A 20,342-nucleotide genomic window follows, 5' to 3' on the forward strand; every position below is an offset into this window, starting at 1 on the left:
AAAGTTAAATATAAAAGTCAAATTTGAGAACTTTGAATTTATAAAAAAATAAGAAAAATAATGAATTATTATAATGAAAATGTTTTTTATTTTTTAAATTTAAATAAATAAAAAAAACTAATTAACTTTAATTTTGGGAATTTTGAAATTAAAAGGTGAGTTCATTAATGAAATTGATATAAATTTATTACTATATTTATTGTAATTCTTACATTAAATATTATGTGAAATTTAATAAAATAGAAAAACTTATAAAATAACAAGTGGAAAAAAAATTAATTCAAAATAACCATAAAATAATATTTGACAAATTGAATGAGTGTGCCAAGTGGTAAAAAAACATTCATTTATTAGAGAGGATTATATACTTTTGGTAAAATTTAATGTCATAAGTGATAACAAGTTTTATTGAGTTTAAGGCGGTGTTTGGCTTATCTTTTTGGGAGGTAAAAGTCTTTTTGACAAAAGTTACAAAAAGTCAGGTTTTCCTGACTTTTCCAAAAAGTCAGTTTTCCTTATATTAAAAATCCAAAAGTTGCTTTTTATATGCTTTTACCAAACATCTTTTGCATTTTATCTTTTCCAAAAAGAACTTTTGGCTCTCAAAAGATAAACCAAACACCCCCTAAATTCTATATATGTACATAGTGTAAATTTCAATTAATGATAAAAACGAATTTCAAAAAATAAAAAAAGAGTATATGTTCGAAAGAATTAATAACGAATAACTGTAACAAAGATACAAGACAAAATATGTAATGTAACTTTGATTTAACTTTCAAGTTAGACATTTACTCTAATAAATGAATATTTTTTTACCACATGTCACACTCTCATTCAATTTGCCAAATGTCATTTTGTGGTTATTTTGAATTAATTTAATTTTTTTTTTTAATCGACAATTTTATTAATGATGCACCCTAGCAAGATACTAGGGGCCAAGAGTACAAAGATAAAGCATCAATAGAAAAGAAAAGAGCATACATTATGTACAATTCAATGGTGAAACACACCATTTATCCCAATCCATTTTATCACCTGTTTGTCTCCTGTATTTTCTCCATGTAAATACTGTGGCTTTGATAGAATCTACAATATTCGCCAGTTTCGATGACCCGCCTCTAAAAATCCTGTCATTCCTAGCCTTCCACAAGCTCCAAAGAGTTTCGTAAAAAATACAAGGACCTCTTTCTTTTTTGGACAATGTCCCCATTTTCTGGCAAAGGCTAGCACCTCATTAACTCCAGAGAATGATCGGGGAAGAACTCCACACTAGTTAATCCCCATACATATGATATCCTTATCCAGGCTACAGGATGTGAGAATGTGGTCAGCTGATTCCATAATGTCTGCACATAACCCGCACATCGGGGATGGAACCAGGATGTTCCTTCTCTCTAAAGCCTTTGCAGATGGGATCCTCCCCTGTTTAGCGCGCCAGACAAAACTCACCACCTTTTTAGGAATCGAATTCAACCACCAAAACTCACCATCACAACATGAGATGCTTTGTCGAGTCTACTCTGTAGCCTCGCCACACAGAAATTCCCATCCACCACATAGTCCGATCTCCAAGTTAAACCCCTATAATTTGTATTCAATATCTCCTTAACTTCTATATTCATCTTCCAAAATCTATTCTTAGCTTTGTCAATACTTGACCATACCCCACCCCTCTTCTGTTTTGCAAAGCAATACCAAGGCCTGTTTGTAGGGTTATGAACCACTTATAATTTGGGCCCATAGACATTAAGGGCAAGTTTTGAACTTCCACCACCATTTGGCAAGTAGGGCCAGGTTTAGATTCCATAGAGAACCCAAGCCTGCCCCGCCTACATCCTTAGGAGCTTTTAGTTTATCCCAAGCAACCCAATGCACAGTTGCATTCACATGCCATTTTGTGGGTTTTCATATCTTATTAAATTTCACATAATATTTTATGTAATAATTACAATAAATGTAGTAATAAATGAATATTAATTTATTAATGGATTACCTTCTAATTTGAAATTTCTCAAATTAAAGTTCATTAGTTTCTTTTGTTTATTTATTCAAATTATTTGTTTAAACTTAAAAGATAAAAAAAACATTTCAATTTTAATAATTCATTATTTTTTTTATTTTCTTATAAATCCAAAGTTCTCAAATATTTAGACCTCCATGTTTAATTTTATTTAATTAACCCATATAATACATTAGTCTCACAACTAGTTTAGACAATATGTTTGATTTAACTTTCAAGTTAGAAATATGAAAATGAAATCAACATGATCCTAAAATAGGTTCAATAATGCTCTATTCTCGATGATTATTATTATTTGCAAAACTAATTAACCAATAAAATGTCCAAATAATTATCGCATAGAAAGGTATTAATTGGAATATGGAAACATGTTTTATGGTATATAAATACTGAAAATTAAAAACTGAAAAATGTTATAATCTTAATCAGTTTTTTTGGTTTAATCAAACCGTGAAAATAGAAATCGAAAACAAAATAAAATAAGGTTTTAAATATTCGGTTTAACCGAACACCGAACCAAAAATCATATAAACCCAATCGATTAAAATTATGTTATAATTGAAAAGTGAATTAACTTTGTTAAAAGTGAATTAATTTTTAAAAATTATATATATATATATATATATATATATAAATTAAGAGAATTAATTATCCGTAAAATCCAGATTTTTAAATTTTTTTAGCTTAATTGACTAAAATACCTTATAATGACACTTGTGTTATGTGTTATAATACCGTACATATTATTCCATTTTTACAACATAGACTCTAAGATCATTATATTTTATTATGTTTACTTATTGGTTCAGAATTATACTTACGACGTCATAATAATGTCATATATATAATTTGATGTTGGCAAAGTCTATAAAAATATAAACTAATATTCAACTTCAATATTAGTCGATCTATAAGAATAAGTAAATTAACATTTTTTACTGGGTAAGAACATTTAACCTACTTAAAGAAAATAAATTTATTGTAACATCCTAAAATATTAAGTAAAAAATTCATGTTTAAAATAAGGTAAAACCATTCGATGTCGTTCCAAACCAATAATATTTAAAACATGAGTAATGAGTTCCAACAAGTTATCAGAGTGAAAACATAAAAATAGATAGTGCGGAATCTCTAGTGGACGCCATGTAATCATACCAGACTCTTTCCTTTGCTACTATAAGTACATGAAACATTTAAGACTTAAACCGTAAGCACAAAGCTTAATGAGTTTCCTAAGATACCACATACAAAGTAATAATGGGCCCCACCCTAAATAATGGATTCAGTCCTAAAAGATGGGTCCCACCTTAAGTATATGGACCTCTTCCTGGATAATAGACCCCACCCAACATAGCATAACATTGGGCATCACCCAACAAGCATATAAACATACTAGCAAGAGTCGCAAAGACAACAAACATGCAATGACACCCCGTATAGTGAGAAACTCACCTCACAATCAAGAAAACAACACCACAACTCACAAGAAACTCAAAGGTTGGTACTATGAACCACCTAAGCATTAAATAAAAGGTGAACTCTTAGTCTATGACCCAAAACCCTAAAGTTTGACCAAAAATCAAACTGATCAAAAGTCAACGGTTGACCCACCGCACCGTGGCCAACCCCATAGTCGTGTTGTGGTAACTAGATGACAAAACAAACACGACCAGACCCTGTCGTCGTGGCACGACTACCCACAACCCTGTCGTGGTGAGCATCCAAAACAACTTAATGGATTAAGCACTTAACCCTTAGTCTCTAGAGCTCAAAAGCTCAAATTTGATTGTTCCAAATGTCTTAATGGATAATTTTTCAAACTTTATCCTTTCTATTGTCTCAATAGCACCCAAAATCTAAACCTAATTCTAAAGTGGGCCAAGATACATGCTTGTCCTCAAAAGAAAGCATGCAAACACACCTTTCTTTCAACACTCCATCCCGAAAATCATTTGAGTTACTTAAAAGGTCCTAGAGTTGCTCAACTCTAAGGATATCTAGAAAAGGGACTCAAAACCACCCAAAAGTTGCATAAACCTAAATCTAGAAAAGCAAATATCAAGGTTAGAACTTTATATATCCAAAGGACCAGAAATCCCGATGAAGAAGCAAAATCAAGCCTAGAACAATATTCACTTGCACCAAAATGGAGTTTCTTCTTCTCCAAGCCTCACCAAAATAAGAACAAGAGCTCAAGAATCAAGTATAGGGGCTAGAGTTTGGAAGAGTAACGTTCTAAGAGGATGGGGGTTGCTAAATGAGGCAACACTAGAAGTTAGAACCCTTAAATAGGGATCAAGACTTGAAGTCTAGGGTTTTGAATCTCAACTGCCACCGCGCCGTAGTGATGACCCCATTGTGATGCCACTTATCGACGTCCCACGCGCTGTGGACCGGTCCTTACCGCGACGTGGTGAGATAAAAATCCTAAACCCCCACTTAAAATATAAAAGACTTATACCTAAAATATGGATGTTACATTTATAAATTAACAAATAATTAAATATCTATATTAAATTAGTAATTATGAACAAAAAAATAATAAATTGTTATTCGTTTTTTTTTTGGACTAATTGGTTTTTATTATATAAACCCAAACCAATCCCAAATAATATTTTAATTTTGTTTAAAAATTAATCAAAAATCCAAACATTCCAATTATATAGTCAAATTCAAATTGTCTAATTGAACAATTCGGTTTTATCCGGATAGTAAACGATGTGAGAGGGATTGGGATTGTGGTGTTAGAGATTTTAATTGAGGAGGGAAAGTGAGAAAAATTTGTTTGATTATAATTGATTATATTCAAAAGAAAACAATGTAAGAAAGTAAAGAAAAATAAAAATAAAAAGAGAGAACTATGACCATTTTATTTTTTATAATATTTAACATGTGATTGTTCATGTCGTCAGCCAAAGGACTATTCATGTAAGTAGAGAAAAACATTAAAAATTTTGGTACTAAATATATTTGAAACTTAAATATGATTTTGTTATATCAAATAAACCATTTAATAGGGTAATGATATATATATATATATATATATATATATATATATATATATATATATATATATAACTTTTTACCAATACATAACAATAGTTGTATGATATAACTAAAAGTATAAATTCTTATGTATTATTAAAAAATATTATGTACAAGTCATTATCTATTTCAATAATTTAGTCTTTTTTTTTTCTGTATCCTTCCATATCTTTTTACTATTACAGTAATTTCATAAAAAAACTAAAAAAATGTAGATAATAATCATAATATGTTACATGTATTTTAGATGTCTTTCACTTTTTCTAGTAATGTATTACCTTTTAATTAGTATATTTGGCATAATGATATTAATTTTAAAACCAATGATAAAGTACTACTTGATGTACGAGCTTTTACAAAAGCCAAAATCATTAAAAATAATATCCACAATTTAAAATTTACATAAAGGGAACATTGAATACCCGCTACCAAATAAATTAAGACTTTTATTGCGTGTTTTTTTATATTCGGGGATAAAGAGGAGAATTAAATTATAAATAAACAAAAAGAAATAAAATGGAAGGAGGTAGAATGTTTGCATTACACGTGATCTGTTGCAGGAAATATGGCCGTTAGGAGAAGACAAAATCCTTGAATTAATAGTTTGGATAAACCTCTTTCTCTGATTACCGGCAATAACCGGTAAAGAAATGCATGAAATTGTTATTTTTTTGGCCTAAAAATTTGCTACCATTTTTTTCTTCCTAAATATTAAAAAAAATATAAGTACACAAACACTAAAAGGAGGTAATAAGGACTAGATAGACATAGCTGTTTAACCAATCCGAGATTCAAATTCAATCTGTTTCTAATTTAATTGATACAAAATTATTTGGTGAGTAAAGTTTATTTTATGGGCCTAATTATTAATAATACAATCTAAAATTAATATAATTTTAATATGAAAAACTAAATATATAATTCCAAAAATACTATTTAATGTTTTATAATTTTCACAACAAGTTTTTATATTTTGGAAACAATTTATAAAGGTGTCTTTGATATTACCATCCAATACGTATTTCTTGATGTATGACACTAGTTAATCATTTATAATTTTATAACTCGTCTGCAAATCTTTATTTATGAACTTCTTTGCTAAAAATTCACTCATCATATTGCATCGGACAAAAGTAGTGCCAATCTTTTTAAATTATCAAATCTTGCATCCCTATATACATCTATGATTTTGAAGATTTGCTTTAAATGTTCCAAGTTCATGTTCTTTTTTAGAATAAAATTTAGTCATTTTTATTGATTTCATATTTAGTAAACACTATTTACATATTCGATTACTTGTTAAGGTTTTTTTTTTTTTTTTTTTTTTTTTTTTTTTTTTTTTTTTAACGACAAATTTAATTTGTAGAAGGATATTTGAGTAGGGTGATGGTGGATAACGGATTTCTCTTGGATCGTGTAAGTTCACTTTTCGAACTGATATTTCCACCATATGTCTGAGTTATAGAAAATTCAGTCGATAATAATCCAAAATGACACTTGTATATCTAGGCACGGAAACACAAACCAAATCGCTAGAGGGTCCTGAATTCGTATAGAAGAAGAAGAGTTGAGAATGGTATATGACAACTCAATTAAGGAGCCGTATTTATGTTTAGACAGATTAGGGTTTCCGTCTTCTAAATTAGTTAAGAGAATCACGAATTTAATAGCATAATCAATTGTTAGCAAAATTGATAAGATTTATCAATTTTACCATAATCACCAATTAGAATTCGGTTTTTCCATAATGTAACTAATCCAAATTTTTGAAGACCTTTTGCGCCCCAAATCCCACGGGGGCGCTGCCCCTCGACCCTGCTAGGGGCACTGCCCCTAGGACCCTGCAAGTGGGCGCGCCCCCTTGACTATTCATTTCTGTCGTACATGCTTATAATTCGATCTTATATATGCATGCACTCTGCATACTCCAAACATTTAATATATAGTACAAATGATAAGCCTCATAGCTCACATATTAGTTCCAGTTACATAAAATGACTGGTAACACTAAAACCACAATCATAATCTAATCCTAAACTAGTCCTTAGTTCCACCTATGTCTGCAAACGAGACTTGAACCCTCGACCTTAAGGAGGGAGGACAATACCTGATTACTTGTTAAGTATTGTTGAAAAAAAACAAGTTATAATCAATACTGAATATAAAAAAAGATCATGTTAGACATTTTCCTTAAGTAATATCTGAAACTAATGTGATTGAAACATTCCTAGCACGATCTAAAAGTTGGTAGCTTTAAATTACTTAATTTCATCATAAAGGTTTGTTGCGGAAATCATAGTCCGAAAAGTTAAATGTTTAAAAATTATGCATGTGCAAGATTGTAACAATCATCAAAACAATAGTTAAAGTTTACTAACTATTACAATCCAAAAATCTTCTTAAATTCGGAACTCTTGTACTTCATGTCTTTTCAAGATTCATAATTTGAATATATACTAAAATACAATGTTAGACTTGGAAAGTCTAACGAGTACTCTTAGAAATCAACTATTATATGGTCTTGGAGAAGGGAAATACTCTAATTCTAAAGTCAACATTCCCAAAAGGAAATACTCCAATCCTAAAGTCAAAATTCCCAAAATATGTCAAAACATTTAACTATTTCATTACAACAATAATACTGGGAGAGGTAATATTAGAGATGAAAGCATTGTAACACTTGAACTTATAACTTCATAATAAATAAACATATTAACACATACAATGCACATGCATCTATTCCCTGTTTTCCCCTATCCTATACTCTCATAATGGTCTCTTTATGTAACATCTGATTATCAGGTATTACCATTTTAGCCCTTAAATTTATCAAGTTGCATAATTGGTACCTTGTGGTAAAAGTTTTGCGTTTTAGCCCGTACGTTGGGCGTACATGAGGGTACACGCAACATACTTGTGAGATGCAGGATCGCGGAAGCCCTGCTAGTACGTTGGGCATACGTGTGGTCCGTCGGGCATACTAGACCCGTCTCTTAACCCTAATTTTAAGGGTTGCTCCCTATTTAAACCAACTTATGCCTCCCTTAGACATTCCTTATCAGCCACCATTCCCTCAAAAACGCTAATCTCGAGTCTAAGCTTGTCTGTGAGATTTTGGGAGCTTATTAAGTGGTTTTGGTGCATATTTGTTGAAGAAGGAGGCTAGAGAAAAAGGAGGTGTTGCTTGCAAGCTTGTAGATCCAGAAACTACTCCTCATTGTGCATCTTTTTCAGGTATAAAGTTTATACCTTGACGAGGCTAGATAAGAAGGAGGCTAGAGAAGAAGGAGGTGTTGCTTGCAAGCTTGTAGATCCAGAAACTACTCCTCATTGTGCATCTTTTTCAGGTATAAAGTTTATACCTTGACGAGTTTCCTTTTTGATCTCCAAGGATGAGCTTTATGAGTTTTTTGTCCCAAAGTTTGGACCTTTATGAGTTTAGAGCACTCCAAAGAATATTAGCTGTCCTTTCAGCATTTTAGGTCTTTTATATTCATAAAATGGTTCTTTGATCATTTCCTTTGGCCCATGCATGAGTAAAGTGACTTAGAGTGTGATGGAAGTTAAAGTTTGTTGCATTGGGTTCTTTCTAGTCATGCAAAGGCTTAAATTCGATGACTTTATGGGTTAAGACACCCAAGGATGGTCAGATCTAAAATTGGGATATGTGTCTTAACGGATTAAGACATAAAAGTTGATGAAGTTGGATCAGGTAGAGTACGCTGGGCGTACTCCTGGCTACGCCCCGTGTAGCCAGTCCCGTCCCCGAATGGTCGCTGATCGAGTTGTACGCCCCACGTAAGAGAGAGTATGCCCAGCGTACGCGCTGGGCAGTTGACTTTCGTTGACTTTTGACCTTTGGTCAAGATTTAGGGTTTTGGACCATGGGAAGGGTAAAATAGTCTTTTTCCCCTTAAGGGACTTAAATGTGGGATTTGGACTCGCGATTTGAGTTATGGACCTTAATTATTAATTAGGGTTAGTTATTTTGTTAATTAGGCGGAGTATAGTTTCGACAGTTCGGGTGAAAGATTTATCTTTCATCAGTATCAGGTGAGTTTCCTCACTTATTCTTACTGGTGTGGTAGAATAGTTGTATTTATGATGACCACCTGGGTCCAACTGATATATTACATTATGTTGTGTATGTGTGACTGAGACTGCGGATAGTCTCTAGGGTTGTTGATAAACCCATAGGGCGTGTTGTTGCCCACTGAGACTGCTGACATTCCTCATGGTTGCTGATAACCCATAGTTGTTTATTTTATGCTGTGTTGTAGGTAGTATTTTGGGGAACTAACTAAGCTCCGTGCTAACAATTGTTGATTTATGTGTTTCAGATACTTCTAAGGACCGCGTGAAGGCGAGGGTATGATTGTACACACTCACTGAGAGATGTGTTACTGGCACAGTTTGAGATACTTTGATATTTTGTGATGATGTTTGTTTTAGACACTTATGTTTTTGATGACTTGGTTTGTGAAACTTTATTTTGGTGAATTAAAAATGAAAAAAATTGGTTTAAGATTTGAGGTGTTACATTTTCTCCTAAGGGATATGATGGTAGATTAAGGCGTAAACAAGATATTAAATCTCTCACTAAGCCTGTTTAGAGTCCCTATGTTTTACTCTTTTCTATTATTTTGGATACATGTGACCATAAACTATGTTTGTTAGACACATCCCCTCGATCATGATCTTTCTAGAATGTCAACTACAAAACAAACATCTATCACTTGTATAAAACATTATGTCCAAAACTCTTTAGTTCAACTCTTCAGTGTTTGCGACTTCACTTAAGACATAACACATACTACATAAATACAATAGTTATGTTCAAACTCTTTAAAATACTTAAACATACTCTTACTCTTTAAAACTCACTGAAAAATGTGTTTTCATGCAATAAACACATTATACATATAATACTTCATATAAATAATGCACAAAAGGATACACTTATAAGAACTTATAACTCACAAAATAAGTTTAGGGCATGTATTCTTGAGAGTAACTCATCTTAAGACTTATAATCACTTCACTTAACTTCTAGAGTTTATATGCGCACTTAATAGTCCAATATGGTTAATGATTATACCATTTATCAACAGGTAAATGAATTAAAATCTTCATAAACATGACTTGTAACCCAATAAGGAAGCTATGTAAGCAATTGAAGTCAAATTAGACAAAGTTGGAATTTTGGTCCTTCACCAACAACTTAGTACACACAACTTAGTACACAACCAAGTCAACCATGCCTAGCCTACCACTTGACTGATTCAATCATTAGACATGCTATTACGAACAATTATTTATTCTATGTTGTCCAAACTTACTCCAATCACATCTAAACGCCTTTCAAACAATCTCTAATGGTTACATATGTATACTAACATCTTAATACTTTTTCAAAACCATTAGAACACATACATTACAAAACCATCTATGATTTAAATGTGATGATTTAATGATTTAGAACTCCAAAAAAGTGTTTATAATTTGAACTTCAAAACGAGTTGTAACTCCAAGTTAGATTTATGACATCTCGTGAAGTTTAAACAATATAAATGCTAGAATAAGTCAAAACCAACTGAAAACTCCAATGAATCTCTCAAGTAAATTAAAAACTTCAATTAGATCAACATGTGCACAAAGTTATCTATGATGGATTCACAATTAGAAAGGGGTTTAGAAAGCTTGAAATAAGGTTGAAGCAACTTCCATTTCATAAAAATGAAATTCACCATATGTAGGGTTTGACGCTTCAAAATAACTCTTTAGAATCAAATTAGGCCATATAAAATGGAGATTATTGAATGAATGAGTAAACACTTGAGGATTACATTACTAGAACTCAATCTAAAACCTAAGCTATCATAAGATTTCGAATTCTTAAGAATCTAAAACCCTAGATGACATCAAATGAGAATATTTGCTAGACTTTGCATATTATAATATCTAAAAATTGCCAAAACTATTCACTTTCTACAAAATGGAGAAAATGACAACTTATGATTTGAGTTTAGTCTATTAACCACTTTAACCTCTAACTTTTTTTTTATTTTTACTTTTGACCACAAACTAGACTCCACCAACTTACCAACTACCAAATTTGTTATTTTAAAGCCAAATAACTACTTTTAGAATATTTTGGTTCCTAAACCAAGTGAAGTCAAGGTCAAACCAAGCTTCAAGAAATTGACCCTTTCAGTCTATCTCTCTTAAATTTATATTTTAACACTCTTAATTTCTCAATAAAATTGAAAGTCTTCAATTTCATTAATATTTATTTATTTAATTTATTTTTACCCTTTACTTATTCATTTAATATTTTTTTAATATGCCCTAAAACTAAGATGTTACAATGATTGAGTATCAATAAATTTTCTTAAGGATAATCTAAACATAAATAACACTTAAAATTTAGTTTGAAAAATATTTAAATAGAATTCGTTGACTAGATTTTTGTTAATATCTATTTGAAATTAGATATATTGAAATGTCTAAAAATACCGGTCCAAATGGATATACATAACAAATTGAAATTACATGATGGTAACAATACAATTAGTTTTTGGATAAATACTATGACTTTTCATGTTTTAGTGGCCACTACATCACTAATGGTGCACTAATAGTGCATCATTTCCTACCACTCATTTCAATAACAACATATCAATGACATTGCATGTAAGAGTTTATTAGGTCTAATAATCATATATTAAAGATTATGCATCCAAACTAAAGTTTGTTTGATGTAGGGTTAAATGTTATATATATATATATATATATATATATATATATATATATATATATATATTCAAAATTGCTCCATTTTAATGGTATCCATACTAAATGGGATATTTAACAATAATACGATGTTATTACGCATTAAATCGAATTATCAGGGTTATAAATTTTATAAAGTATTACGCATTAAATTGAATTATCAGGGTTATAAATTTTATGAAGTATATGTATATTAGCAAAATTCATATGCAAATTTAAAACCCCTTACAAAAAATCTAAAACTCATCAAACAAAACTAAAACTTATATTTTGGAGATTATCATTTCAAGAGTAATTTACATGTTTGAATCATCAAAAATTAATAACATATATATATGATAATAATACAATGCTTGTTATGACTCTAAGCCTACACCCTATGTCCAATACTCTCACAATAACAACACTCTTATACTTTTCAACGTCTTTCTTACTGATTTCCTCTAACATTCATATAAAAGTCAAACATATTACCGTGTATTATTGGTGAAATTTCTCTACCACTGTAAAGTCATTATGACCCGAGGCATCATCAAGGAATGTGTTAAGGATTGAACGATGACATCATCTTCTTTGCAACAATAAGATAATGTTTTTGTATTGGAAGTGCTTGCAACTCTTTTACCTTTATTGGCCATCGACAACATTCTTTGATCCAAAAAGTATAAAAGAAAAGTATATTAATTCGAGTTTGTGTTAAAAACAATAATACTTCCACTGCTATATGGTATACACTACACGTCGGGGGCATGGTAGTCATGTGACACCTCACCACGGTATCCACACCACCCCTTAATAACATGACGATGATCTGACTGTCGATTGGTGTGGCCTCAACTTCAGTTGACCACACAACTTTTTTTTCCTTGCCTCCCTCTCCAATGGTAGAGAGGTGATGTTGAACATGTGTATACCTTCCACCTTATCATAGATATATTTTTGTCAAGATGAATAGTACCTAATGAATATGAATATAAATAGTTATTTTAAAAGATTTTTTTAAATTAATGACTATTTTCTAAAACGTCACATCCTCATGTGTCTATTTCATAAAACGCCACCTTTTTAAATATGACTATTTTTTCTTGTCTTTTTTTTTTCAATAATTACCCCATATTTTCCCGAGTTGATTACACATAGTTATGTAACATGTAGGTTAATTAAGTTATACTCATGGGTCCCTTTAGTTATCTTACAAATGCCATTAACCGGTTTAGCCCTGGAACCGGCTATAAAACCCATATATCACGCCGGATGAAGCGACTATGAGTGAGCAGAGTTGGTAGGGCATCGCATTCGATCTTCTGCCGCTCTCGTGTTTTCAACACACAAAACACGCATTTGAATAAGAAACTAGCCGCTTTCTTCTCTGTCTCCGATCATGTGAAGAATCCTCAAAACCCATTGAAAATCGACTTCAAATCAACTCAAAATGGCATCGTTTGGATTAACTTTGTACTCTTTCGTCTACATTGGTTTGCTGTTTTGTGGGTTTTGTTTAGCTGGTGACCCGTTTGCAAATTTCGAACTCGACTTCTCTTATATTACAGCTTCTCCACTTGGTGTTCCTCAACAGGTGTGTTCCTCTCTTCTCATGTGCTCTGTTTCGTGTTTGTGAGTATGGGTTTTGATTGTTTAGTGATGCTTATGCTTTATGAATGTTATCAAGTGTTCGATGAGATGCCTAAATGATTCCCCTCTTTTGATCATTATACTGGAGAAATTATATCTAAAGTGATTTTTAGATTTTTACTTCCCCTCCCCCAGCTCACACACACAAAAGGGTAAAAACATCCTTTAGGATTTTTGCTATTTTGTTTTTGGTTTCTGTTCACTTTTTTTCCACCCTTTTTCAAATCAATCTTGTTTGGGTGTATTTCGAAAACAGGCAAAGATTGTATCATTTGAAAATTTCAATCGTATAACTTTTTGCCATATTTGTCACTTCTCATTTCGATTTCTTTCTGTATAAAACTCAAATTACAGGTGATTGCAGTGAATGGAAAGTTTCCAGGTCCAACCCTAAATGTTACAACAAATTACAATGTAGTTGTCAATGTCAATAACAGATTGGACGAAAGCCTCCTTGTTACATGGTATCATTTCCCTACCTTCATCCATACAATTACAGTTTCATTTCATTGAATCTAAATTCACAAAACAAATCATATTTAATAGGCCTGGAATAGAAATGAGGAGAACTTCTTGGCAAGATGGAGTTCTTGGCACCAATTGTCCAATTCCTGCAAAATGGAACTGGACTTATCAGTTTCAAGTCAAAGATCAAATCGGAAGCTATTATTATGCTCCATCTATTAATTTTCAAAGAGCTTCAGGTGGATTTGGTGGATTTATCATCACAAACCGAAAAGTTATTTCATTGCCATTCAATACCCCTGATGGAGATATTGTCATTACTATTGGTGATTGGTATACACGAAACCATAAGGTATTTATATTTGCGATTTCACACTTTATTAAGAATCTTGATGCATTTACTTATGTATCTAATATCCTACCTATGGTTAATCTTATTTGAATTAAGGAATTAAGAGCTTCACTTGATGCTGGAAAGGAACTCGGTATGCCAGATGGAGTTCTCATTAATGGCAAAGGACCTTTTCAATATAACTCCTCTGTTCCAGATGGAATTGAACACGAGACACTTAATGTCGATCCAGGTAGATTTTCTTAATTTGTGTTTTTGATATAATCATTATATTCATGATTCTGTAAAATGCATTGCTATTTCTTTCTCTAATGTAAATTATCTGAATGTCATTTTCCATTTACTGCAGGGAAAACTTACCGAATTCGTGTGGTAAATGTTGGAATTTCAACTTGTTTAAATTTCAGAATCCAAAGTCACAATTTAATTTTAGCAGAAACAGAAGGACATTACACATCCCAACAAAACTATTCAAGTTTAGACATCCACGTAGGCCAATCCTATTCCTTTCTCGTTACAATGGACCAGAATGGAACCAGTGATTACTACGTTGTCGCAAGTGCAAGATTTGTAAACCAATCGGAATGGAATCAGGTCACAGGCGTCGCTATTTTGCACTACTCAAATTCCAAATCCCGGGCAGCTGGTACCCTGCCCGACCCGCCCAACGATTCAAACGATAATTCCTTTGCAGTAAATCAAGCCATGTCCATCAGGATGAACGTCACCGCAAGTGGGGCCCGCCCAAACCCGCAAGGGTCGTTTCGATACGGGTCGATAAATGTGACGGATGTGTATGTGTTGAAAAGCGTGCCACCTGTCATGATTAATGGGAAGAAAAGGGCGACATTTAATGGGATTTCGTTTGTGAATCCTGAAACGCCTGTGAGGCTTGCAGATAATTATAAAGTCAAGGGGTCTTATAAACTTGATTTTCCGAATATGCCCTTGGATAGACCTCCTACGATGGATAGATCGCTTATTAATGCTACGTATAAAGCTTTTGTGGAAATCGTATTGGAAAATAATGATACTGTTGTTCAAAGCTTTCATATGGATGGGTATTCGTTTTTTGTTGTCGGGTATATTTCTTTTTTCTTTTTTATTTTTTTAAATAATTGACACGTGGATTTTAATATTTTGTATTTTAATATATTATATGTATATATGTATAGGATGGCATATGGGGAATGGACAGAAAACAGTAGGGGTTCTTATAACAGATGGGATGCAATAGCACGCTCTACAACTCAGGTTTCTTTTTGGCTTTTTTTAATTTTGATGGGAATTTTTTTTTTGTTTGTTTTTTATTTTTTTAAGGAAAAAATGTAAATGAAAAATATTGAATTTTATAGGTTTTTCCGGGAGGGTGGACGGCGATTCTTGTGTATCTTGATAATGTTGGAGCGTGGAATCTTAGGGCAGTCAATCTTGACCGGTGGTATTTGGGTCAAGAAACTTATATGCGAATTATAAACCCTGAAGATGATGGTCAAAAGACTGAAATGCCCCCACCTGGAAATGTCTTGTTTTGTGGTGCTCTTGCTCATTTTCAAAAGTATATATATATATATAACCTTTTAAACAGAGTTTCTTATTTTAGATTTGAGATTAACCAGTGATTTATTAATATCTTTTTTTTTTTTGGATTTCAGACCACAAAGAATATCGACTTCAGATGCTTTGAGGATAGAAGGATTGCTGAAACTGAAATCTAAGATTCTAGTGGTGTTTGTTGTTGTTATTTATATGATGATTTGAGGGTTGTTTCTAAGAGGTGGGATTTAGTTTAATTGTTCAAAAGAGATTGCTTTTGGGGTGAATTAGGGATTTTTTCTTTTTTTTTTTTTTTTTTTTTTTTTTTTTTTTTTTTTTTTTAAGGTGGAGAAGTGTTCTTGTTGGTAAAAAAAAGTGTAGGGTTATTATATTCATTGTATGCTGAAAGCAACAAAGGCATGAAAGGAAATGGATTATTGTTGTTTTGGATTTGTTAAAGGAATTAGAATGTTTTGTTTTTTTTACTTCATGGTTTTATCTGAATTTTGTTGAAGGGTTGACATTTTAATTAAACTAAATGTTTGTTTAAGAGTTGTAATTTTTTTTTTATGAAACAAAGTATTTGTTTTTTATCATGTGTATATTTTAGTGTTTACTAATTTGCACCGTCTAGCCGTTGGTACTCCGTATCTTCACGGAGAATTCAATTTCACCGGGTCCATGTCGGAGACAGCGGGGCAGTCGTTACACCATTCGTGCAGGTCGCTACTTATGCGACAAATAATTTCGTTACGTTAGGACAGTTAGAGTTACTGCCGCCGTTTACGGGGGCTTCAATTCAAAGCTTATAACACTCCTCCTTCCGACTTTCCAACACCGGGCAAGTGTCAGACTCTATACATCGTGTTACCACTTAGCAGAGTCTTGTGTTTTTAATAAACAGTCGCTACCCCCTGGTATGTGTCGCTTTCCTAATCAAAAGATAGGAGAGCACCCCTTCTCCCGAAGTTACGAGGTCATTTTGCCGAGTTCCTTCGACATGGTTCTCTCAAGCGCCCTGGTGTACTCTACTTATTCACCTGTGTCGGTTTGGGGTACGGTCAGTTCACCGGGAGGATCGACCTCCCAATTCGAAGTTTTTTCCTGGAAGTTTCAACCTTGTTGACTATGACAACAGTTGCGACTATAAACAGACTCGCGACTATGGCAGGGTGGTATCGCGAGAGACGTATTTATTTGAAAGCTCCATAATTTTTAATTGTTTTTTGTGTGCTTGTTTTAGGCAGTGTTTGATACTAGTCTGGCCGAGTCAGCTCAGACGTTTTTGGCTGACTCGGTCAGCAAAACGTGTTTGGTAGTTCAAATTTACGCATCTGGCTCGCTAAGAAACATCTGATTCAGATAGAAAAGGCAAAATAGCTGACTGAGAAAAAGGGGATACTATTCCATCTTTACCCTTGCCCTACCATTCTCTTTCATCGCCTCCATCCTCATTCTTCTCGCTCGATTCTTGCAGCGCCTCCATAGCCATAAAACAAACCAGCAAGCATCGAGAATTCTTGATATCCAGTCACCGGCGATCTCCTCCATACCAGCGCCTTCATCAACTACTTCTTCTCATCAGGTACGATTCCTTTATACCCATTCATATAGAAGATCCACATAAAAGTTTTTATTGATTTACTGTTGAAAATGGGTTCCGATTTCTACATAATTATGAGTTGCTGTTGAAAATGGGTTCCAATTTCTGCATAATAAGATCAATATATTCTTCTGATCATGCCTGAACTTCTCTAAAAGTTTCGAATTTTGCTAGATTTCTGCAGAATTTGGTTCAGAAAGTAGGCTGGAGTTAGATTTCTGCATAATTTTGTTGTTCAACTGTTATGTTCATGTTTGAACTTCTCTGAATGTTCTTAATTTTTCTGATATGTTGATGTTTGCTCCTTAATGTTCTTTGTTTCAAGTGATTTTATTGTTGAACTCTAAAGGAATATGTAAAAAGTAAAAAGAAAGCCACTTTCTTATATGTTGATTTGGCTTTGAGAATTGGATCAATTTTGTTGTTTTTTAGGAATACCACATACATATATGAGGGCAAAATGGTCATACATAACTGTTGATAAAGTTATGAATATTTATGTGTTAGGATGTTGGTTTGGAACAAGTACGAGGGCAAAATGGTCATTTTTTATCGGTTAGCACATCCAGTCAGATGTAGAATCAGACAACATGGTTTCTTACTCAGTCAGAGTTTCTTACTCAGACATACATTTCTCAGTAAGCAACTTTCAAACGGGACCTTAGTTTTTATAATTCATAGCATTTAACTATCTATTATTTATTTATCTATATATTTATTATAATACATAATTTAATTCAACCATATTTATTTAAAACCTCAATAACTTATACTTCTTTTTTAAAATCATGCATTGAATTTATTTAATTGAAACCTCAACCTATTTTTTTAATTGAAATCCCAAACTAACAAAAAACCGAAAAAAGTGGTTATATATATATATATATATATATATATATATATATATATATATATATATATATTCAAAACATGTATTTTTTTTAATTAATTAAAAGTAATAGTAGTTATAAAATCATAAAATTTAAAAAATATTATGTTATCTTGAAAACAATAGATGATATTTTAAATAATGACCATTATTAAAAGAGGGAAAATGACATATTAGCTCATTGAACTTTTAAGTTCTAGTTCATGAAGGTGGTTTTGAAGGCAAAGGGCAAATCATCGAGAGGATCAAAGCCATCAGACGATAAATCAGCATCGAAGCTCTTGAAGGAATAGAGTACATGGACGATGAAGAAAGCTAAAGTCATCATTCATTACAGATTTATACCCTTGATCATCATCATCAGCATGAACTCGGAGCCCAAACCATCGATCTCTCAGCTCCTCAACCCGGTTTGAATCGTAATAATCCTTCTCTATTCGTCGAATTTCATTCTAAATCATGTCGAATCTATATCTAGACATAAGTTAGGGATTTTGTTTATTTGTGTATTTGCTAGGCGTGGCTAATTGAATCGTTTGATATGTAGTTCTAGTTCTCTATTTCTGTTACGAATTAGTATGATTGGTATGAGTTAATTTGCTATATTTAGTCTTTATTCATATCTGCTTACATGTATTGCAACAACATATATGGTAGATTGCCTTGTGTTAAGCAAAAACATGTTGGTTTTTTTGTTGAAAATTTATAAGCTTTTTATGTTATTTTTCTGTATTGTATTTGGGAAATTATAAGCTTCTTTTGTTATTTGGCAATATTAGATTGCTGAAGCTGTTGTAGAATGTTGGAAGATTTGGAAAATTAAATCTAGTTCATTGCATCTATGCTTATAACATATATAAGAAAAAAATGCTTCTTTAATTTGTAACAGACAGTTTTATGTGTGTTACGAGTCTTATGAATGCATCAACAATATTGTCTCCACTTAATTAATTATGATCAAGCCAACCATAATAAGATGTCGGTTTGGGATATAATAAGGAAATGTGAAGAAATGTCAATTTGGCAATATCGAATAGGAGTCTAATTTGATGTTGAAAAATAACAGTATCCATAATACGTAAAAACGAACTTAATAAAAAGTAGACAAAACTTCAAAAATAGTCCCTGTGGTTTCCGAAAATCTGAAGTTTGGTCCCTAATTTACAAAAACCTCACGGATCGTCCCTGTGGTTTCAAAACTTTTAACATTTGGTCCTTCCGCCTAACTCCGTCAGCTTTCTACCGTTAAGTGAGGGGTATTTTCGTCATTTCAACACCCAGAGACCATTTATGAGATTTTCTACTTTTTTTTTTGAAAAAAATAATAATAATTAAATTTAAAGGGGTCCCACCCATCTCTCTCTCTCTCTCTCTCTCTCTCTCTCTCTCTAAAGAACCCACACACACACACACAAACGTCTAAAAATTCTTTTCTTCTTCACCTACACAAACAAACCCTAAGTTCTCTAACATCTCCAGCAAAATACAAAAACCTAAACCCCAATTCTGTCCATACATAATCATTGAAACCCAGAGCCAAATCTTGCAAAAATGCAGTGCCCAAGCACTAGTTCCTTCTGTTTCAACTCTTCTGTCCACCCACTGCTATTTCCCTCTTGTTCGTATCTCACCGGCCGACCAAATTCAGGATTATATTGAATGATCAATGATAATTGGACTCGACCAAACTAAATTAATTGGTTGATTTTGGTGTTGAGAGAAGGTAATTTTGCTTAAAAACCAAAAGTTTGAGTCGATGATTTCCCTCTCGTTCTGTATTCAAGTTTGATTATGCAGGAGGTAAACATCCTCATGCGTCTTCTTCGTTCTCAGGTTATCGCACCAGAGAAAAAAAAAGAAACCGATTTTCGTGGCTTTGAATGTGGAACTCGACTGGAGTTTATTATTTACGAAGGGTGTAGGAGGACTTATGGTGGTGGAGTAGCAGCAGCCGCACAGGTGGTGATGACGGTGATTTGGAACAACGACGGGGGTGGCAGGAGGC

At 32.6% G+C, this 20,342-nt stretch overlaps 1 protein-coding gene across 1 annotated transcript; it reads left to right on the forward strand.

The window, feature by feature from the left end:
- Nucleotides 1-13,105: 13,105 nt before the first annotated feature.
- On the forward strand, nucleotides 13,106-16,330 carry SKS2 (SKU5 similar 2). The gene is made up of 8 exons (XM_079072064.1): nucleotides 13,106-13,436; nucleotides 13,847-13,956; nucleotides 14,039-14,309; nucleotides 14,406-14,541; nucleotides 14,659-15,391; nucleotides 15,485-15,563; nucleotides 15,665-15,867; nucleotides 15,965-16,330. The coding sequence occupies exons 1-8, from the start codon at nucleotides 13,293-13,295 to the stop codon at nucleotides 16,068-16,070; spliced, it is 1,782 nt and encodes a 593-aa protein (XP_078928190.1). The 5' UTR covers nucleotides 13,106-13,292; the 3' UTR covers nucleotides 16,071-16,330.
- The last annotated feature ends 4,012 nt before the right edge of the window (nucleotides 16,331-20,342 follow it).

The sequence above is a fragment of the Lactuca virosa genome, chromosome 9, assembly GCF_052849685.1.
Source record: "Lactuca virosa cultivar CGN04683 chromosome 9, Lactuca_virosa_CGN04683_v6, whole genome shotgun sequence".
Taxonomy (NCBI): domain Eukaryota; kingdom Viridiplantae; phylum Streptophyta; class Magnoliopsida; order Asterales; family Asteraceae; genus Lactuca; species Lactuca virosa.

Coding starts and splice junctions, on each gene's coding strand:
- SKS2 (XM_079072064.1), top strand. CDS start 13,293: ATGGCATCGTTTGGATTAACTTTGTACTCTTTCGTCTACATTGGTTTG. Junction 13,957..14,038: donor GAAAGCCTCCTTGTTACATG/GTATCATTTCCC, acceptor CATATTTAATAG/GCCTGGAATAGAAATGAGGA. Junction 14,542..14,658: donor GACACTTAATGTCGATCCAG/GTAGATTTTCTT, acceptor CATTTACTGCAG/GGAAAACTTACCGAATTCGT.